Source organism: Grammomys surdaster, unplaced genomic scaffold, assembly GCF_004785775.1.
Source record: "Grammomys surdaster isolate TR1022 unplaced genomic scaffold, NIH_TR_1.0 125947, whole genome shotgun sequence".
Taxonomy (NCBI): Eukaryota; Metazoa; Chordata; class Mammalia; order Rodentia; family Muridae; genus Grammomys; species Grammomys surdaster.
The window spans coordinates 1,089,523-1,112,839 of record NW_021620769.1 but is presented as its reverse complement, the minus strand read 5'-3'; the positions used below and the strand labels follow the sequence as shown (position 1 = coordinate 1,112,839).

At 45.5% G+C, this 23,317-nt stretch overlaps 1 protein-coding gene across 1 annotated transcript; it reads left to right on the top strand.

Moving 5' to 3' along the window:
* Positions 1–483: 483 nt before the first annotated feature.
* Reeld1 (reeler domain containing 1) lies at positions 484–17,118 on the top strand. The gene is given in 11 exon segments (XM_028753444.1): positions 484–620; positions 622–689; positions 3,998–4,088; positions 4,090–4,164; positions 4,166–4,212; positions 6,511–6,516; positions 7,209–7,317; positions 15,004–15,141; positions 15,777–15,829; positions 16,815–16,886; positions 16,889–17,118. Coding segments are annotated over 11 exon segments (1,026 nt in total).
* Positions 17,119–23,317: the final 6,199 nt, after the last annotated feature.

Sequence of the window (23,317 nt, the reverse complement as noted above, 5' to 3'; positions counted from 1 at the left end):
GGTGCCAGGCAGTGGTGGCACACGCCTTTAATCTCAGCACTTGGGAGGCAGAGGGAGGCAGATTTCTGAGTTCAAGGGAGCCTGGTCTACAGAATGAGTTCCAGGACAGCCAGGGCTACACAGAGAAACTCTGTCTCGAAAAAAGAAAAGAAAAAAAAAAAAAAGGTGGGGAGGAAAGGCCCTCATGTTGGCCTTTGGTTGCCGTCCATGTACCTGTATGCATGTGCACAGACATACACATTAACAAGTCCAAGTGCACCACATAAACATTAACAAGAACAAGGACAAATTTGTAGTGTTTAGAAATGAAACACGTCCCATAGCCAGGCTTGTACTTTTGACCCTGATCTTGGGAACAGCACTAAAATTACTGCAGAGGCAAAGGGAGCCGAGGATTCAGGCCAGCATGTCTGAAGACCTCGCTTCATCATCTGAAGGACAGGAACTGAGGCCCATGGTTGTCACATCTCAGAAAACCCCAGGATGAGAATCCTAGTTGTCCTTGCAAGCTGGACTTGTGGCACCCTGACTCTAGCTTCCTGCTCAGCTGCCTTTTCCCACGGTGTGAGCATCCAGGCCTGTGAAGACATGTGGCCCAGGCACACACAAACCCAGCCCAAGCCCTGGTACCCACCACATCCCCATCCATACCAGCAGGTCTTCCTACTAGCCCGGAGCCAAGATTCCAGGTGTGAGTGTTGCTCTCACAGGAGCTTGAGTCCTGGTGGAAAATGCCCAGGGTTTTTGCCCCAGGAAGGAACTCCCTGACTTACAGTGTGGTTAGGTCCCAAGAAACAATGATTTGACTAAAAAGAAGCATGCAGTTTTTGTATCATGAAACCACACAATGCCTAATGTCTGTACCGACAGTAGCCATTATTAGGCTACATTATTAGAGACTACAGCTGGAATTATTACAAAAGATTATTGGCCAATACTGTAAGATACAGATATATCTTATCACAGATAACTAGTGTGTTTACCCTGAATAATCTTCATGTATCATGTGTGTGTAAAATATGTGCTTGGTCATTTATCACTAAAATAAGTCATTCATCTTCAGTAAGAGATGAAAGTCTTTTTTTTTTTTTTTTGGTTTTCCGAGACAGGGTTTCTCTTGTAGCCCTGGCAGTCCTGGAACTCACTCTGTAGAGCAGGCTAGCCTCGAACTCTCGAACTCAGAAATCTGCCTGCCTCTGCCTCCCAAGTGCTGGGATTAAAGGCATGCGACACCACCGCCCGGGGAAAGTCTTATTTAAATATAGTATCTATTTCTCTATGTGTTCCAACATATCAGGACTTAACTGTAGATGGATGCAGTACAAACAGTTAAAAATAAAATATGCCTAGCATTCAGGAGGCCTTGAATTCAATTTCCAGCATAAACTAACTAACTAACTAACTAACTAACCTAACCTAACCAAACAACCAACCAACTAGAAAGCAAAACAGCTCCTCAGGCCTTTTTATTGCCTCTTTCAATTTGGTTAGGCCAGGGAGCTGTCACATATGAACTCACATAATATGTTGTTTTTGCTTCTGGCTTATTTCAGTTCTATGTTTTCAGGGGTTTCTGTTGATGTTATAGGATGCATCAGAGAGAATTTCATTTTAGTACGGCAGGCATTGTTGCTTCCATAGAGTTAAAGGTTTACTGATCTAGCACTTGTGAACAAGTCCTGTAGTTTTTTCATAGTTCTATCAATCTTAGTTTAAAAAAAACACACGTTTTATTATTTGCTAATAGATAAGATAGCACCTTGTATGTAAATGTGTGTGTGCCCACATGCTGGTGCAAGCGTGTGCATACATACAACCTTGAGTATGTAGATCAGAGGACAACTTGCAGGAGTGAATTTTTTCCTTCCACCATTTAGGTTCTAGGGGGCAAACATGGGTCATCAGGTTTAGCAGCAAGTCCTCTTATTTGCTAAGCCGTCCTGTTGGCCATGAACACTTTAACAATGACTGAGCCTATTATAGTTTGTTTGTGTCATTTCATCATTTTAAGGAGGTCAACGTTGTATATTTATACGTACATTAAATATAATAACTATAATCACTCTGTCTCTATACATCACATGCCAGAAAAGACTCTACCTCTGAGACATAACCTTAGCTACTGTATCCATCACAGACATAGCCTCAGCTACTCTGTAGCCATCACAGACATAGCCTCAGCTACTCTGTAACCATCACAGACATAGCCTCAGCTACTCTGTAGCCATCACAGACATAGCCTCAGCTACTCTGTAGCCATCACCTGCCTTATAGGTTCCAAATACTTTTCAGAGCCCACCACTTTGTCCTTAGATTTCATCTACACTCGGCTGTTTTTAATATAACAAACTGTATTCCCCTTGCTTTTTAGTTGAACTCTGGCATAGTTTTTTTCTTTCTTTTTTTGTGTATGGTGGATAAGTCTATAAAATGTAATTGATAAAAATTAAAACCCCAAGCTAATCTCCCAGGCTTTAGAATGGCAGATCTCGCCGTATAGAAGTTCTCTGAGACGCGTAGAATTTGGTAGTAGGAGCGTATTTGAGTGCTTTCTTAAAGAGCTGTGTGATGTCTTCATTTGTTGGTTCATTACGATAAAGTAATAAAAAATAAATAAATGAAAACCAAATAGTTCTGGGAGGGAAACCCTGCTCTATTCCCCCTTCTGTTATGGTAAATTAGTTTTGCTTAAAAGGACATTCTTGATTTCAATATTTTTTATTTTTTTATTTTTTTAAACTATTATTTTTTAAAGATTTATTTATTTATTTTATGTATGAGTACACTGTAGCTGTCTTCATGCACACCAGAAGAGGGCATCAGATCCCATTACAGATGGTTGTGAGCCACCATGTGGTTGCTGGGATTTGAACTCAGGACCTCTGGAAGAGCAGCCAACGTTCTTTTTTTTTGTTTGTTTGTTTTTTGTTTTTGTTTTTTCGAGACAGGGTTTCTCTGTGTAGTCCTGGCTGTCCTGGAACTCACTCTGTAGACCAGGCTGGCCTCGAACTCAGAAATCCGCCTGCCTCTGCCTCCCAAGTGCTGGGATTAAAGGCGTGCGCCACCACCGCCCGGCGCAGCCAACGTTCTTAACCACTGAGGCATCTCACCAGCCCCCATTTCAATATTTTTTTAAAAGAAAAAACCCAGTGTTAATATATTTTTATTGAATTTTAACATATCTTTTAAAAATCTATGTGTGTGTGTCTGTGCCTGTGTAACTATACACTATCACTGCACAGGTGTGTGTGTGTATCTGTCTGTCTGTAGCTATATGCCATGTGTGTGCAGGGGTGTGTGTGTGTGTGTGTGGTGTGTGGGTGTGGGTGTGTGTGACAATATCCCATGTGTGTGCAGGTGTGTGTATGTGGGTCTATAACTATATGCTATGTGTGTATAGGTGTGTGTGGGGGGGGGTCTGTGACTACATACCATGTGTGTGCAGGGGTGTGCATGTCTGTCTGTAACTATACACCATGTGTTATACAGGTATGTGTGTGTGTATGTATGTGTGTGTCTGTGACTATACACCAGGTGTGTGCAGTTGTGTGTATATCTCTGTAACTATACACCATGTGTATGCAGGCCTGTGTGTGTGTGACTATATGCCCTGTGTGTGCAAGTGTGTATGCAAGTATGTGTGTGTGTCTGTATCTGTGACGATACACACTGTGTATGCAGGTGCTCATGGAATCCAGAGAGGTCAATAGGTCCCTGGAGCTAGACTTGCAGGCTGTTGTGTGCCACCTGGCATGAGTGTTGGCAATGGAACTCCTGCCCAACAGTGGCAATTGTCCTTGACCACCAAGTCACCTCTCCATCCCTTTAAGCACCATTTTATCCAAATGGAGTTTATTTTGGCATGAAATAGGAGTTTGGTTTTCCCCACTAATGGACTACTCACGCCTAAAGGAAGGGGTGAGCTTACACTTTTAGTTTTGAAAACAGCAGTGGGACTGAGTGGGCCAAGACACTTGATGGTTGATTTCTATTGCAGTGTCTGTCCAATGCAGTCATGGCACTACAGGCTTTCTGCTGCAAGCACGCACAGTTGCTGTTCACCAGATAGCAGGCATCTTTGTCTTCACTCCATTCTGAACTGATGACTTGTTTTGAAGAGGCAGATACTGCCATTCACTCTGACAACACCCTGAAGAGAATACTTGTTCATATGGAAATCCCCTGCCCAGTCTGTGGGGACACTAGATTCCTGTAAGAGAGCACAATGTGCCCCTCAGTAACTGGGCACACTTAATTTAGAGTGTAGGGTCCCTTTCTCCTCTTACAGATGTCTCTTCTCCCCATGGCTACTGTTAGTATTCTGTCTAAACTCCACCTCCACAGTTATCTGGCAACACCCAGGTATGCTCCTCCCCACAGTTACCTGGCAACAGCCAGGTAGGCGTGCCCACTATAAAAGGGGCTGCTTGCCTCCTCCTCCTCCTCTCTCTCTTACTCTCTTGCCTCTAGCTTCTCCTCACCCTTCCTCCCTTCCCTTCCCCTTCTCTCCACGTGGTCATGGCCAGCCTCCTCTTCTCTCCTCTCTCTCTCCTCTTTCTCCACCATCTTCTCCAGTTTCTCTCCCTACCTTTGCCCTCTGCCCCGAATAAACCCCCTCCCCTATGGAACCGTTTGGTCTGGTGTTGTCTGTTCCAAGCTGCACGCTGAAGTCTAACAGCTACTTTAGAACAGGTGCTGGGTCCCTGTGGCTTCTGTACTGGAGAGCCCAGGCAGAATGGAGCTAGAACAGGACTGTGTTTGCAGCCTCCCTGTGCATGACCACAGTCCTGTAATATGGTCCTCCTGTAAGACTTTTGTGTCTAAATGTAGGATTTTCAGGTCCCAGTTTGAACTGAGATTAAAAGAACTCCACTGTCCCAGGACACATCCTAGGAGGGGCACATTCCTTAGTCAGAAGACACTTGCTGGATTAACATTCAGAGGAGGAAGGGAGAGTCTGATTAACATTCCTCAGACCACAGGGGAGGGAACTTACCTTCGGGTAAGGAGGGCCCAGAGCGTAGATACATTCCAGGAATCAGGAAGCTAAGCACTTAACATAATAAACCTGGGCAAATGTAAGACACTCTTTGTCATAATCTGAGTCACCTAGGGACCAGACACAGAAAAGTCAGACTGTGGTTTGCCCTTGTGGAATAAGTACTGTACCCAGCTCTTGTTCGGGGCTCTTTTGCCTGCATGCAAGAGAGTGCTAGTGAACTAGTTTCATTAAACCAAACCTCATGTAATTGCAGCAAGTCCTGTCCATGTGTGTTTCTGTGGGAGCGTGTCCCCTGGTTTTGGATCTTACAGTCCAACACTCCCTTCCTTCTGGTGCTGACGAATTGAACCTGAGCCCTGAAAAACTGTAAAAGAGAGAATGGAAACCAGAGTGAAGGAGACAGACACACACACAGACAGACAGACAGACAGACACTTCCCTGCCGCAGTCTCAGGGCCATGCTTTCTAAAAGTGGGAAGTATGAGGTGGGTATGGTAGAATTCACCTAGAGTTCCACCTCCTGAGAGGCTAAGGCAGAAGAATCGCTGAGCCCAGGTGTTTGGGGTAGCTGAAAGGTATAGAAAGTTTTTATGACCCCTAGCAGACTGAGCAGAACCAAGAATACAGGTCAGCCAGTTCAAGAGCTCTGGGTTCCAGGAACTTGGCTAACCACAAAGAAGCTGAACTAAGAATGCAGGTCAGCTGGTTCACGAGCTCTGGGTTCCAGGAACATGGCTAACCACAAGGTAGATGATTAAGCAAGATTAAATCCTTGAGAAAAACATGTACAGGATGTTCCCCACATGACTGACTGAATAATGGGCTGGTACTTTCCACTGGTATTCTCCCTCTCCCCCCCAACCCCGGTTTGTGGTTTTCTCCTTTAAAAACTCTGCATTCCCTGAGCTGGGGGTCAAACTCCTCTGCCCCTGCATGGGTTATGTGCCTCAGCCTCAGCACACTGATTCCCGAAATAAACCTCATGCTGGTTGCATCAAGATCAGTCTCTTGTGAGTTTCTGGGTGGCCGTGATCTCCTGTGACTTGAGTGAAGATCACCCCTCTCGGGGGTCTTTCATAGCCAGTGCAACAGCTATGCACTATCTCAAAAGAGGGCTGGGGAGATAGCTCAGCCTACAAAGTACCTACTGTGTTAGAAAGAAGAGCTGAGTTTAGTTCCCAGGGCCCACATTTAAAAACGAGCATGGTAGCCCCCATGTAATCCCAGCACTGAATGGGCGGCTCTATGTAAACAGCAAGGTGGACAGTGCTTCATGAATGACATCCACTCACCTACACACATGTACACACAAGCACACATAGTCACAAATGTGCATCTGTCTACATATGAATGCATACACACAGGTATACACACATTTAAAAAAAACAAATTGGGCATAATAACATCAGCACGTACCTCATGGGGCTTTATCATTCTGAATGTGCCGCATATGTGTAGGGTGACTTAACTCCTCATGATAGCAACCTGCTACTTAGACTATATATAAGTACTGTATAGAGTACACAGTTCTGCATAAGTATTGCTGTTACTCAAAATGAGATATGATTTTATTACGATGTGCATGTGGGGTGTGTGTGTGTGTGTGTGTGTGTGTGTGTGTGAAGGTGAGGACGCATGCCATAGCACCTGTGTGGAGACTGGGTCTTGTTGGAGTCATGAAGTGGAAGGGGTCTTCTCTTTCCACTCTGTGAGTCCTGGGCGTTGGTTCTTTTGAGCTCTGGAATCACAAGTGTAACCGAGCACACCTTGCTTGTGAATGCTTTAATAATGTAGCTGACAGTGTGCAGCAAGGGACTGGTAATAAGTTGAAGAACTGAAGATGAAAACCTTTCAATTGAATCTAAATAATCTAAGAAGAGGCTCTTTTGACAAAATGAAGAATTCTTTGGTGCGGATTTGTTTTTTGTTTGAGAGTAATCCTGTGTAGGTGATCTTCCCTAGATACCTGTGTTTACTGAGGAGGAGTAACGTGGCTAGCTGTACACACTCTCCTGGTAGCTATCAAACGTTCCTATATTAAAGGAGTGAAGTCATCCAAAAGGAAATAAAGTAATCCCTCCAATTCTGTGTACTTAGACTCCTGTCATTCAACATCTAATATGTCCTCTCCGGTATTGGGGTAATCCAGGGTATTCCTTACTAGAAACTCAGTCTATGGGTCCCTGGTTTTGTTTCTGTGGTCTACCAATCACCAAGTCATATTTTGTGTACTGGACCAGAATTGAATTGTCTGTAGTGTCTCAACAGACACACAGTGGAGGCCCCTCTGTCATCCTCTACCACATGCAGCCTAGGTCATGGTGCCTGGGTCACCAGTGCTAATACCTTGCCAGAGGCCAGATGCTGCTGAAGGAACTAGCTCAGGTACTGCTTGCTGGTTGCTCACATGATGCTGGCTGCCAGTACCATTTTAAAGTGCTCTATTTCCACTTGTAGCTTGCTAATGCAGGTTCCTTTCTCCAGGAAACAAGCAAAATGAACCTGCCCTGAGCAACTGCAGCTGCCTCCAGGGACGTGATGGGGGTTGTGGGGGGACCACTTGTGCTTTCAACATTTGTTGTAGCAAACAGGTTTTATTAACTCAATGTACTCAGTGGAGCTGGGCCCCCAGGGTGAGGGCAGTTAGAACTTTGTTTCAGCCTGGGAGACAGCACACACCTTCTTGGGAGAACTCTGTGCTTGCAGGTAGCACAATGTTTCAGTGTTCCCATGGATCTGTGAGTCTAGGGGTACTGCAAATATCGAGCTTCCCCTCCTCCTCCACTTCCTCCTCGTCTTCCTCCCTTTCTTCTCATCCTTTTTCTCCGGCTTCTCCTGTAGAAGTTATGCCTGATGCCCCATGCTGCAAGAAATGACTCAGACTCACAGCATATTTACAAATACCTCGGCGATGTAGCTCGGCTCTTTTTGACTAGAATCATAACTTAAGACATTTATTTTGCCCTACATTCTGCCACTGTCTGGTTACCTGTGTGCAGCTACCATGCCTCTGTCTCTTATATCTTTCCTTTCTGTGCATGGCTCTATCCCAGAATCCTTTCTCCTCCTGCATGTCCCATTTTCTATTTCCTGCCTAAGCCTGTAGTAGAACCAATTTAGGTTTAACCTCAAATAGCTTACAAATAAATGAGACTCAGACTATTTTATTTGGCTTTGACAATTACTGGGGGTAACCCCTAATCTACTCTTCCAACTGCTGGCCTGGCTACCTCTCCCTGTTGTTTCTCCTGGTTACATGCTCATGTTCCATCTGCTTTCATGGTGGCTTCTTCCTCTCCTCTCGTACTTCCTCCTCCTCTTCCTGGTCTCTTCTCTCTTCTCCTCCTTTTCCACTCCCAACCAGGTAACTCAAAACCCACCTACTTCTAAATTCTCCAGGAATTGACTGTAGCTGTTTTTATTTATCCAATAGTTTTAAATCAAGGAACAAGGTTTGCACAACGAAAGCTTGTAACAGTGAGAATTCACTCATAGGCTTAGACTTTCAGACACAAAATGTAGCATTATAATACATAGCAACAAAGCAAACCTCAGCATAAACCATAGGCCATAGACTTTTTAACTGACAGGTGATACATCCATACACTAAATAAAATATTCTCTCTGCATTCTCCTTCTCCTCCTTCCCTCTTCAGCCCCTTTTTCTCCTGTTCTAAAACCCCATGCAGTACATATTTTAGATAGGCCAGCTTCAACATCACTACGTAACTAAAGATGACCTTGGGCTCCTGACGCTCTTGGCTGCATGGCAGATTATCCAATGCTGGAGACTGAACTCAGGGCTTCATGCAGAAGGCTCTTCGCAGCCTAGGCTGGAGAGGAGAATGAGGACTAGGAGAATGTCCCACTGGGAATCCACCTTTGTTTTGCTGACTGGTACAGAATTTTAAGTTTCATTGCCAGTGATCTTACAAAGAAACAAAGAAGCCTAAAACAAACAATCCCAGCCTCCTAACTAAAGTTCTCGCGATGCGGAGCCTTCCCATTATTTATCTTTATGAAACAGCTCTGAGCAAATACGCTCATAACCACCTCAGTGGAGGTCTGAGTGAACAGTGTTCTCCACAGGCTCAAGTGGTTTGGACATGTGGTCCCCAGTTGGTGGCGTTGTTTGAGGTTGTGGAATCTTTAGGAGGTGTGGCCTTACTGAGGAAGTATGCCACTGGGGACTGGCTCTGAGGTTTTATAACCTGGCCTGACTTCCTATTCTGTTTCCTAACTGCCAGCCTGGCCTTAATCTCTTGCAGTCATGCCTTCCCTGTGTCCCCTTGGGAGTTATAAGCCAAAGCAATCTGTTAGGGGTTTTGGTTTGTTTGTTTTGTTTTTTAAGACAGGGTCTTATTGTGTAGCCATGGCTGGCCTAGAACTAATTATGTAAACTAGCATGGCCCTGGACTCACAGAGGTCCTCCTGCCTCTATCTCCAGGGTGCTAGGATTAAAGGTGTGTACTACCACACAGCCCTCTAAGTTGCTATTTGTTGGGGTTTGCTCAGGCTAACAGACCCAGCCACAGATGTAGTCAACAGAGTGGCCAACACTCCTATGCTGTTCTTACCCTGAAACCCTTTTTCTTCTGCTGCTCATCAGCACAGCTCCTAAGCTTTCCCACCAAGACACTCCTAAAAGCAGAGCACAGATTACAGGCTCAGAAAGCTGGCCTAGAGCAAACCCCGCACACCTGGCCCGTCTTTAAAGTGGCATAGCTTATCTGACAAGTTAGGCAAATGGTACATTCCACCTCCCAGCACAGCTAGGTCTGCTTTATTATAGACATCTTGAGAATGAGACTTTAAAAGAAACACCATACTTATGTGTGGGACTCTCACCCCCTTGGACGCCTGCCTGACATAGTGGGAGATGGGTGTTGCCTTGAAGTGTCAGATACCTGCCTGGGTGGCCCACAAGGTGACATGGTGCTGCCCATTGCTCTCTTCTAGTTATTCCCAAGGGTAAGGCTGTGACTTCATGTGTGCATGCGTGTGCTAATGGGTGTGCAAATGAAACAACCCCTTTAATAAGATGTTAGTTGTTAAAATTTATAACTTGTTTAAACTTAGAAAGAGTAGATGAGTTTCTGAAACATACCTGCCAACAGAACCCCCCCAGGACACTTGGGGGGCCTGTCCCTCCTCCTTAGTGATCAACGTTATGTGTCATGCCTTCTCTGACAACCCTCTAACTAGTCTGTTCCTTGAAGGACCTACATGACTTCCAAGGTGCATTTCCAATAGCTCTGGGCAAAACCTTCCTGTGCTTCTCAGCAGACAAGTGCTACCATCCATTCCGGCTTTTGCAGCACAGTGTCTTGTTGTAATTTATAAACAATACACCTGTGTTTCACAGACTTCTGGAGGGTGGGAAGTCCAAGATCAAGTTCAGATCACTTCCTTGTCTGCTGAGGGTCCGATGGTCCCTTCCCCACTTCCTCTCGTGGAAGAAAGAATATGCTCACCTCCTCAGATTTCTCTTTTAAGGGTGCAAATTCCTGGTGGCCCACTTACCCCTTCCTGGCTCCGCCTCTTACTGCATTGCACTGGAGTTAGGTGTCAACAGAAGAGTGGAGGGGTGGGTGTGTTCGCACTACTGCAGCAGCTAGGGTAATTGTTCCTGAGTGTTGTTAATCTTCTCTAACTTTTAAAGTTGGCCGTCCAAGAATTTCTCTTCCTAGACGGTGTTTAGAGACAATTCTAAGTCTGCTCATTTCTGCATCTCTAGACACCACAATAATCCTAGCATGCAGTGGGCCTGTGGGAAGCATCTAAGCAGGCAAGAGGTCAGGCAGGAATTCCAGACTGTCCATTTACTATGTGTCTGGGCTAGGCTGCTGCTTTTCTCAAGTCTCTGAGAGAAGGAAACACTGAGAGAAAAGAGTGTCATGCAATGACCCAAGAAATGTCTACCAACACCGCCTGTGTGAGCGCTGCCTGTCAGCCATTGCCCTTGACCAGCAGAGCCTGCTGCCTCCGTGCCAAGGGCCATGCTTCCCTCCTGCTTCAACATCCCTCATCTGACTCTGCTCCTCAGAATCTACTGTTACTGTTCCCAGCTTGCCTACTTCCACACTTGGTCCCGTAAATTCCATTTTTCCTCTCTCCAACCCGGCCCACTCAGAAAGCCCAGTTCCACATTCCTGACACTGTCCCAACCCCCCTCACCTGAAGTCACCAGCAATCCAAGCCCCACCTCCTCCACACCTCACCCCAGCTCTTCCACCTCTCTGCACATGCCCAGTATGGTGCACACACATTATTTTCCTTCACCTACAGTCTATAAAAAGCTTCCATGCTAGCCTCTGCCTGCGATTTTATCTGGTCTCATCCCTTGAGGCTGAGGAACTCACCTGGGAGCCCATTTCCAAGTAAACCTGCCTTTTTTACTTTTAACTCAGCTGAACTGGCTTATTTCTTCAGTGGAGAAAACTTATCAATGATCAGGGCTGGGGAGATGGCTGAGCAGTTGAATATGGATGCTCTTGCAGAGGACTAGAGTTTGTCAGCACCCACAACCACTTGTAACTTGTTTCCACGGGACTCAATGCCTCGGGCCTCAGCAGGCACCTGAACTCATGTATGTATTACACAGTCATGTATGAAGCACTCTTACACACATACATGTACTTAAGTAAAAGATGTCTTTTAAAAATAAAGCGAAGAAGGCCGGGCGGTGGTGGCGCACGCCTTTAATCCCAGCACTTGGGAGGCAGAGGCAGGTGGATTTCTGAGTTCGAGGCCAGCCTGGTCTACAGAGTGAGTTCCAGGACAGCCAGGGCTACACAGAGAAACCCTGTCTCGAAAAACCAAAAAAAAAAAAAAAAAAAAAAAATAAAGTGAAGAAGCCGGGCAGTGGTGGCACACGCCTTTAATCCCAGCACTTGGGAGGCAGAAGCAGCCAAGATTTCTGAGTTCAAGGCCAGCCTGGTCTACAGAGTGAGTTCCAGGACAGCCATGGCTACACAGAGAAACCCTGTCTTGGAAAACCAAAAATAAATAAATTAATTAAATAAATCGAAGAAAAGAAGCTATTTGGTAAGGACACTTGCTCAGAGTCAGGAATGGCTGAGTGGAACTTGAGTCCAGACAGTAATCTCTCTGCAGTGTGTCCTTGCTCACCCACTCGCTACTCCTGTGCTGTGGGTCCTCACATTTGAGAGGGTGCCCAGTAACTTTCCATTTGCCCAACAACGTTAACTAGATGCCAGTGGGAAATCAGATGGTAGAAGGACAATGATTTTGTCTCTACTCAAGGGAGATGCTGAAGTCATTGTTCTCACGGGGAAAACTTAGTGTTAATATCACAGCAGAAAGTTCTAGGGCTTTTTAAAAATTCTGATTTTCAGGGTTCTACTTCTAATTTTAGAAGCAGGTTTTGGCAGAGATGAAAAAATATATATGTTGTGGATAGCCCTGGTGCTGTTCGCATTTTGATGCTAGTTCAGCTTCCCCAAGAGGGGCTGCCTGGGATGAGGAGTGAATCATACTCAGGACTTCATGAGACCCTTGTAGTGAATGAAGAAAGTAATCACTGGGCAAGTAGGCAGGCCTTCTGGGTCAGATAGAAGGATGGCAGAAGAGGAGAGTGGGCTAGAGGATGGGAGGATGGAGGTGAAAATGTAGGTACCAGAGAACTTGTTTCAGGTGGTGGATTTGTTTGGATCCACTACCGGAGAATTTAACTAAGAATGCCTTATAAATTAGAATGTTAGTTGTTGCACCCAGCAATTGAGTTACCTGTTGATTCTGAACTAAGATTGTGTGGTGTTTTCATTCATGCGGCAACTCAACTGGGTTCCAGAAAGAAAGATACAGCGGCGGCAAAGCATGGGTTTGCAAGAAGTGCACCCTGAAAGGCTATGGGAATTTGGAAGTGTGAGCCTGGCTTGGCAGTGACCAGCCATGGGAACTTAGCACCCAGATGGAGAGAATTCAGAACTTCGGGTCAGAGAACCTCAAGATGGGTGGTCTCTGCATGGGCTAGCCATGGAGGCAGCGAGACCACCAGGGCCAGAGAGTAGCTAGAAATAGACTGGGATGGGGCTGTTTTTTAGTATTTCCCACTACATATATAGGGAATTGTGAGGATCTGAGGAAGTCATAAGTCAATATGTATTGTTAGACATGGACACAGCCAGCCATGTCAAGGACCCATAGTGCCTCAGATCCATGGGAATGTATACTGTTAGACATGGGCATGTTACGCCCAAGTCATAGGGACCCCAAGACCACTGAGGAACCAACTCCAAGGCAAACACACAAGGGTGTGTTTATTACAAGCTTGAAAGCAAGGACTCTCACCATCGCAGTGGGTCAGAAGTGAGAGCCTCGAGTTTAGAGGTGCGGGGTATCTATTGTGTATTGTGGTTACAGCAAACTTGGAAGTTCTATACAGGTCAGCAAATTAATATTTTTAAAACTGCATTTCTGGTGTAATCTGCAGGAACGAAACATGGGGGCAAAACCACCTGACAAGCAGGATGGATAGGTTGTACATTCTCTGCAGGATGTCTTAGGTTATCTTCATGTACCTTGACCCTGCTGCTGTAGCCTGACTGGCTGTTGCTAAGAGGGAGTTGCCATAGGACACTTGCTCAAGTGGAATTTGTGGTTTTCTTCCTGGAATCAAAAATGGAGTTGGTTGGGTTTTATAGGGACAGCCATGTTGAGGACCCATAGTGCCTCAGATCCATGGGAATGGCAAAGCCTTCCCCAGCTGAGGCTCTGAGGGATGAAACCCCTTCCTCTGTTGGAATGTGACTCTTGATAGTGTTGTGCAAGTACGGATGCTCATGGAGTACTGAGCAATGTGTGCAAACCCAGCATCACAGCATCCTTCTCCCTGGTGCCTACAGAAGTTCTCACCTGTGCTGTGCAGAATACAAGTTCCGAGGTTGGTGCCATCAGAGGGGGCACAGCCCACCTGACCTCAGCTTTTCTGTCCATGCGTTGATGCGTCTGTTCTTTATCACCTTACTGCTCAGTCAGATTGCCAAATCTGACAGTGAGGATCATGGTAAGCAATGGCACAGTGGTCCTTAATATTCCCTGCACAGCGGTTATTAAAAATGCACAAGTTTAAAAAGGCAAGAGATTCCTCTTTAAAAAGATTGAAGAAATAGGTACTTTGGAGTCTTGTCAGGGACTTAATTTACTGTGCTAATTGTTTGAATGTTGACACTTCTTAGAGACTCTCATTTGTGATCATCCTGAAAGCATATTAGCCTCTTACTGTTATCATAGTTGAGTGTATCAACCAATACAGGATGAAATACCCTCTCTGTCTTTTCGAGGTGTCTTCAGGTCTCTGATTCTCAGTGCCTGTTTATCTTTAATACAGAACTTATAAGAAGTCTTTGCTTTTTTCCTTACATGAGATATAGATGAGGGTTGAGGTTTTGTCTTTTACTGTCTATTATAATACTAAGTGTGGGCTCCCAAGACCTGGAGTCTTCACGCAGTCCCTGTGACCCTGCTCCAGGGTATTTCTGATTGGTAAATAAAGATGCCAACAGCTCATTCCTGGGCAGCAGAGACATAAGTAAGCTTTAGGTTTTACAGGCTTGAAATTAGAGGAGAATCACGAAGGAAGAAGAAGAAGGCAGGAGGAGGAAGGAGAAGCTGCCATGGGTTGAGTAAATCATAAAAACACAGCTCTGAGGGCTGGCCTATTGGAGTTAAGAGCAGCCCAGATGGAACACAGTAAATAGTAAATAATAATACAGGGTTATCGATAGGAAAGTACATTCTAACAGCATGGAGAGAGGCAGCTGCCCAGCTGTTGTGCTATTTAGGGCTTATTGTAAATATAAAGGTTGTGTGTATTTTTATCTGGGAATTCAATAACCAAAGGTGGGGTAGAAACCCTGGGCAGGGATTAAAGTAATTTCTACAACAGATGTGAACATCCTAGACACTGCTTGTTTCAATATTAGAGTGACAAAGTTATTGTAGGATACAGAGCCTTTCTTAGTCACCTTCACACACAGCAATGGCCAGCAACTCAGTGGAGAGATCGACCCAAGCCTACAACCATCCCTGGATGTCTATAAGTTGGAGATACTCGTGACTCTCAGAAAAGGTGCCCTAGACAGTGTTGTTTCCATCCCGAGCACCCACCATGGGTAATAGCTCATGGGGTAGTCCACTGAGTTGGGCTAACCACTTAGCTGTTTGAGAGTCTAACAGAAAAAAGAAGATGATGGCCAAATTTATCGTCAGGTGTGTGATGTATCTTCATAGAAACAGAACTGCTGGCTAGAAGAGCTAGGTATGATAATAACCCAGAGAAGCTGAACCCTGAGATGTGTGTAATAGGTATACTATACTTTTAGTATCTGAAATATGCTTTTAATGTAAAGTGCCAATGTATAGCTTTGTATTAAGTACTAAACAAATGGTAGTACTCATGAGTTCTTTGTTTTCTCACACCTTTCCCCCAATTCTCCTTTTTGGCATGTGTGTCCAAACTCAGGATTCCAGAGAAATCTGGTTTCATCAAGACACACAGAAGCAATAGAAAAGATAGCTTTTTGTTTCAGATTCTTTATGACCTGTTACAACTTTTTTTTTTTTTTTGGTTTTTCGAGACAGGGTTTCTCTGTATAGCCCTGGCTGTCCTGGAACTCACTCTGTAGACCAGGCTGGCCTCGAACTCAGAAATCCGCCTGCCTCTGCCTCCCAAGTGCTGGGATTAAAGGCGTGCGCCACCACCGCCCGGCGTCTGTTACAACTTTTTAATTCCCTTCCCTGCCTCTGGGACTCAGAACAGTCTGAGTTTTGGTTCTTTGGAAACCTGCCTGTCCTCAAATAAGGGTTAGCAGTTAAGAGTGTGGATGGGGGGAGGTGAGACTTGGTATTTTAGCCCCAGAGTGGGAAGTGTCCAGCTGGGAAGGAGTTAGTGGATAAGCAGCCAAAGCCAGAGAGAAAGTAGTGTATGATGCACAGTGTCCTTGTCCTAATCAATACCAGCCTTTCCAGTCTATGCAGTGTCTCTAGAGTTATTGGAAATTGTAGGAGATTGATGGTTTTAGTGATTTGTTTTCCCATTTAGCTTTGCTTAATAATTTCTCTTTCCTCTTTAGTCCATCTTTATAAAACTAGCCTCAAAACACTGTTGTACCAGTCTCATCAAATCAATGGGCAATATAAAACACATCCCGAAGATTTGCTTTCCCCTTGACATCACAGAAGATACACCAAATAAAACATGGTATAGTATTCTCACTTAAAGTTATTGGAATCTACAGTAAGAATAAATGTTCCCCACTGCTGTGGTCTACCATTAACATGCATCTTCAATGTTCTCACCAGGAATGAAATAATCCTTTGTCTGGATTTGGGAGCTCCTTAAATGACCCCAAACTTGTTCATGGTAGAAGCCTTATGTTCTAGTGGGGTTTCCGTTAGCTACCCATCCCTGTCAGTGACAGACATGTACTTATCTATTTAGGTCTTCTGTCTTATCTGGTTCTTCTAAAGGAAGCAGGAGGCAAGCTTTTCAACTGTTGCTTGGAATTCTCCGTGGAATACAAGTGAGCTGCAAACCTAGTTGCAAACTGGGTGAAGATCCACTCCTTTGACATCATTTTTCTTTCACGGGACAAGATGACAGCCTCTAATAGTTCTGTGATGGGCCCTGCTCCGTACACTGCTCATATTCCCAAGCCTCAGCAGGTCTGGTCTCACTGAGAATAGTGCTGAATCAGCCACTCCAAGCCCTGGCTTCTGTACCTCGGGCACATCTAGGAGCCAGTCAGACCCCTCAAGGGCCTCTGGTTGCTCTTTATTTGAGACACAGCACAGGGAGTAGAGTGTGAAGGAGGTAGTATGGGATACCTTAACAAGACCGACCTAAGGCCTGAAGTGAAGCTAGAGGAATCAGTGCCCCTTTGGTGATGCAGCTCAGGGCTCCACAGCCGGGAATCCTGATTTGCCTGTCAGCCACCCTGGGTATGGCCCTGGCTTCTGGACTTTGCTATCTGTATCCTCAGTATGGCCACAGTGGACAGAAAGGGTCCTTCAGTGAACCTGCTGCAGGCGCTCTTGCCAGGAGTGACAATGGGAAGGCAGTTTATGTCAGGAAGACAAGAATCCCTCTGTAGGGGACAAGAACCTTGTTCTCTGAAGGGACCCTTGGACTGGGACCCTTGGTGGCTCCACAGAGTGTCTTAGTCAAAAAACGAGCTAATGAGAATTCCTGATGAGGCCGAGGCCCCACTGTGCCTGCTGTCAGTGTGTAGAGAGCTCAGGAAGCAGCAAAAGGGCAGATTTATCAACAGAGGGAATTCTTCTCCAGCTTTGTTGTCTTAATGTCTGTAATTTTGCTTCTTTTTTTCCTTCTTGCAATTAGACGTTCTGTTTGAAGAGTTAAACTTGACACAATGAATATTGTATAACCTGCTCATTAGCTAGACTCCTGTGGCCGTAACGCTTCCTCTGTTGCCTTAAGGATCCTGCGGAAAGAGGCATTCTGTCCTCCATAGTGTCTGAGCCTTGTCTTCGCTAACCCTTTGAAAAAAGTCGGGTTGTGGTTTAGCTCTTGCAAGAAAGAAAGATCCGCACTTCTCCCTGAGTCTCTTGTAAACCACCCAAAACGGAGTTTTCTTTTCAAAGCTGGAGTTCCAGAACTAGTCGGAGGGGTGACTTGGTGAGGCAGGTGTAGGTGAGGGCAGTCTGTCTGTCTGCAAGCACAGGATCCTGGGTCAATCACTGTGGGGCACATCCAGAGCAAGCAGTTTTAGGGAGCTTGCTGGAACACAGCCTGGGAGATGTACCTGTGCAGTACAAGCCCACAAGCCCAGAGTGGAACAAGCAAGCCTTTCCATCGGATGCACCGGATGTGGGACTTCCCAGCCTTTACACTGATGAAGGACTTGAGTTTTCCAGCAGCTGCCACATTTCTACTGCCATGGCTTCTGCTCTGCCCTCCCTGCTATGTGGCCTGAAATTCCTCCACATTGTGAACCAAAATAAATCTTACTGCCCATGAGTTCTGTTTGCTAGGTGTTCAGTCCCAGCAACAGGAAGAGTCGTTCACAGATAAGCTTAGGCAGTCCGCCCAGAACACTAGGTCACTAAAGTATCCTTCCAGTATTAGCAGAATGTGTGCAGCACTTAGCTATTTACCTGTAAACGGCTCACTAACCCGGTATGCCTTGGTTCTCAGTGGCAGCCTACAGCAGACACTGTCTCTACAGGTACTCCATTCTTTGGTCACATGTGCAATACGTCATTTCTTTTCCACTACTGCTCCTTAACTGCTCCATCATTATTATGGGATTAATGAGAGATCTTGCTGGGAAAGTGCTCATCTCCACGAGCAGAGGAACCTGAGTGTGATCCCCAGGACCCATGAAGACGCAGCTGATATGTGTGCTGTGCTCTCTTGTAATCCCTGTACCAGGGAGGTGGACCACTGGGGGTTTCTGGCCAACACACCAGGTCCAGTTGATATGCTCCAAGCCATTTGAGAGACAAGGTCTCTCAGTGACATTCCTGAGGATGACACCTGAGAATTTCCTCCGGCCGCCACAGGTCCCTGTTATACATACGTGTGTGTTGTGTGTGCGTGCTCATACACAGAGGAACATGCACATTAACAAGATTCGTTCATGTAAAGCGGTGTTTTCCACAGACCCACACTCACCACTTGCCACTTGAGGCCATCCTGCCGCTCTAATCTTCGTGGTAGTCAGTGGCTGCAACTCTTGCCACGGAGCAGACGTTCTTGCTGATGCATTTCAACGAGGCTCTCTTTTGAGAAGGGCAGCTGGCATCCATAGCCTGTAGAACATCAGGGAGCCCTTTGGTCCTGTGATTTTGAAGGTCCTCTAATTTTGGCTCAGAGAAACCCTTGAGGGGAGGGAGTAGGAAGCGCGAACTTAGTCTGAAGGCCGTTACCAAAGCACAAAGCCATTAAAAGACTCAAAATGCAACATCTTAAAATAGCCTTTTTTTCCCCTTGTAAGAACAGCTACAGAATTGTTCAGCCAACATTTTCTTGGAAGAAAGAAGGTTTGGGGCTAAACTCACATTTAAGGAAGAATATTGGAATGCCAGTTGCTGAAAACTATTTTAAGCAAATGCTTTTATATCTATTGTGCTGATTTAATGTCCACAGCTCAGGGGGGAGAGTGGGCCTGACTTTTTTTTTTTTAATCAATCAGAAGCTATTTCCGACATTTCTAATTACTTGTGCTTTGTGGAGACAGTTTTGGTAAATTGTTGCATGTACTCTGTAGCTTTCGTGATCTGTGCTTCTGTTGAGGCTGGCTCCATTATTTGCTGTTTTAAAGTTTGTTTCTATTTTAAAAATTAATTAATTGAACAAACAGGTCATCAAGCTATAACTACTTAAACAAGTGCCACAGTTATTTCAAAGTTGTCTGGGGTGGGCTGGCGATTTATGGCTGCCTGGACTGCTTGGTATTAACCATATTTTCTGGAATGTACAATGTTTTGATGTTACATCCCAGCTTTTCCCTGTCCTGCAAGTGGTGCATCCTGGGAATCTTTTATCCAAGTGGAGAGCATGAAACCCTAGAACTCTGCTCTTCTTAAGATGATCCTGCTCTGCCTGGTGACCGGGGCTGCAGTGTCTGCAATAGCCCCTCCCTGTGTCAGGGCTATCTTCATGATACACAGAGTTTAGTGTTTGAGTACTTTGGTTATTCCGTGCTTGTATGCATGTGTATGTGCTTGTGTGTGTGTACATGATGTGTGTATGTATGCATATGTGTTGTGTGTGCATGTGTGTATGGGATGTGTACATGTATATGCAAATGTGTTTGTGTGGTATGTGGGTGTGCATATGTATAGTGTGTGTGCAAACACATGTATGTGGAGGCCAGAGAACAACTTCCAGTGTCATCACTTTTTTTTGAGAATGTCTCTCAGTGGCCTGGAGCTTGCTGACTAGGCTAGTCTGGTGGCCACTCGGCACCAGGGCTCCTCCTACCCGTGCCTCCCCAGTGGTAGGATTAAACATGTGCGCCACGACACTTAGCTTTGTGTATAGGTGCTGGGGACTGAACTCTGGCCCTTGTGTTTGCATCTCCTCAGACTCTGGTTGTCTGGTTTTCTAAATGCAAAAGAGAATGTTAAACATTAAAACAACAACAACAACAACACCCCCTCCCTTCTATGAACAGTGATGCAGATTCCAGGAAAACTCACATTAAATGTCATGAATGTCACTGTCTTTGACATCGATAGTGGATTTCCATCTCTCTCAGGATAGTATGTGAACATCTTATGGGGTTAAACAGGTTCTTGTCTGTTGTTGATTTACACACATTCCCAGAGCAGCCGTGATACCCTGAGGGCCTCATACCTCCGTTCCTCTCTCTTACTTTTGAATCCTTGTCTGGAATTTTATTTTCCAAACCCCAAACCCTCAGAACCTTGTTGTTACGCTGCCTTGTTAGTGACTCCCTTTGTCCACAGCTCCTTCTCTTGTGTATTTGGCTGTGAGCCTAGCCTTTAACAGCTGAGCCATCTCCCCAGCCCCACGGCGATTTCTCAACTCCTCAGCCTCTGTCCCACTGTAGGACAGTCCCAGCCCTGATTTCTACCCAAGTGTGTTCGTAGCACACCACAGGCCAGAGCTTCCCGGAGGTGAGGCCTTTTTGGTTCACTGTTCCATCCCAGTACACAGCTCCTACTGCATTCCCTAATACACAGTTTAATGAGTGGATATGCTCACCATCTGTACTGTTAGAAAGAACTCTTGGTATGCACGGACTTTGAATATCATGTACCTTGGGCAGCTCTGGGATGCTTGGCAACAGGACTGGAAGTTTTCCTTCACCAACATGAGTTAAAGATCTGTGGGCAGCTGTCTCCAGGGCAGGAGATAAGCTTGTGTCTCAGACCAAGGCTCTAGGGAGTACTTGTCGGTTTGTGAACTTAGACCTCACCTCCAGTCTGAGCTGGGGCAGGAAGAAAGCTGAAGGGCATCTCCCAGGAACACAAACTCACCTGGAAATGTGGTTTTTGTTTGTTTTCTTTTCAGTCTATAGTCTGCCATGGGGTTTTTCAACCTTTATGCTATTAACAGTTGAGGACTGGAAGCTAATTGAAATGGGGGAGGGGGATGTCCCGATGTTGTAGGATGTTCAGCAACTTGCCTGGTCTAGAAACCTGGTCTCAGCCTCACAGTTGCCAGTAGCTTCTTCTTTCCACTTTGAAACAACTAAAAACGTCCTGTGTTTTGCCAGATATGCACTGGATAGTAAGGGGACTGTTATTCTCTCTCATTCCCTCCCCCTCCCCTGCCCCCATGTGTAATATAATTGTAGGATCTAAAATGAAGCTGCATTTTCTAATCATCCTCACCCTCATGGAAATGGTGGAAAGGTTTGGACAGAGAATTTTAAGATTCAAAACTTTATAATCAGGCCAGGCATGGTGGTGTGTGTCTGTAATCCTTGCACTTGGGAATTAGAGGTCAGAGGTAGGCAAGTCTGTGTGAGAGAGCAACCTGGGCTACAGAGGGAGTTGTATATAGGCCAGTAATACATTTATAAAGAAGGGATTATTTTTCTTGGTAGATTTTTCAAAATCTTCTTCTCCAGTTCTCAAACTCAAACTTGTTCTGTGGCTAAGGATGGCTTTGAACCTAATCCTCATCCCCCTGCCTCTACCTGTAGAGTACTGAGGTTACAGGCAGGTGCCACCGTGCCTAGTTTGTGCCATGCTAGGGATCAAACCTAGGGTTTTGTGTGCGCTGGATCACATCCCCAGTTCTGATACTTTACTTTTTAAAAACAACCCAGTAAGATGATAAAAGCTGCTAACTTCTACTTCTTCTCCTTCCCTGATCTTTCCTTCTCTTTGCCTCGAGGCCCCGAAGAGTAAGGCTCCAGCAAGCACAAGAAGAATGAGTACCTCTTTATAGATGGGAACAAGGCCACAGAGCCTGGGAGCGGAGTTCTCTTCCTCCATCTTCCCTGATCCCCAGACCCACACACTTGGTGGCTCATTTGTTTTAGCGAGTCTCTTGGATGCTGCAAATATTCCTGAGACTCTGGAGAGAGTCTGGAATGGAGTAGAAGTGTGTGCTGGTGTGACTTGCCTACAGCCACTGCTGTTGGACCCAAACGGATGTGGGGGCAGGGTGGGGGTGAGAACAAAGGATGTGTGTCAGTGGGGCCACATGGCAAGGAGATGACCACTGCCATCCCTCTACCCAGCTAAGGGACATTACCACAAGCCCTGTCTCAGAGACTCAGCCATCCCCACAATCGTCCTCTGTTTGAACTTTCTTCACATGGTACCTTGGGAATGTCTTCCTCTCTCTGCTGATAACAGGGTTTCTTTTTTCCTCCTCCCAAAGTGTTTTGTTACTTTATAGAGGAAAGAGGCTGCCCAGAAATATATTCTATGGGATATTAAGGAATGCATTTATTTGATTTATAGACAGACGAGGCAAGGTTGGTTGAGAGGCAGGGAACCAATGGGGATATCCTTACTGAGTAATGATTAATTCTTATATCTAGAGTGATGTTTTCCCATCAACTGATAGGCTGGAGAAATAGAGTGGAACTAGCTTAGCGCCATGGGTCACAGACACTGCCTCTGTGCATTCAGATTGCACTATCGGTTACAGCCAGCACCTTCTCATTTAGAAACATAATTTGTTGTTCTCCCACACCAAAAGAAAAAAAAGCTTGACATTTCACATGCAAGGCAAAGATTAGAATCACTGCACAGGACTGCATACAGTAGGTTGTGATGTCCCTGAATCAAGGACACCAGGCTACTGGTGCTGAGAGAGACATAGAAGGCAGTGACTTCTGATCTTTATTATGCAAATGTGCAGGCTCCTGAGCTAGGCTGCTTAACCTCATCAGGGGAAATGTCACTGCTCATTTCAAGGTCCAAATGTAGCACTAGTGTTAGTATTATTATGTTATTATTATTATTTGTAGGGCATGTGTAAGCACAAGCCCTTTGATTAGGCTGAGTCTCTACTTGCCCAGACAGTCTGGGAATGAACGTCAACTCCTCATAGTATATTGAACAAAGAAGCCAACAGTTGTGCCTCTCCTTAACGCTTGCTGGTGAGGGCATTTCGAAGACCTCCCTGTCTGCCTCATCTGGATAAAGATGGCAAGAGTTTGTGAAGTTTAATTTCTGTCTCCAGAAACCTGGTCCCTTTGCTGTGGCAGAATTAACTGGCAGACGCTTATAGAACGGAGTTAGAGATGGGAGAAGATCATTCTGGAGGTGCAGAATGGTGAAGTGAGGGCAGAAGGGAAGGGAAGCCGTGTGTTATCACGGAAGACGGGGGCTGAGGAA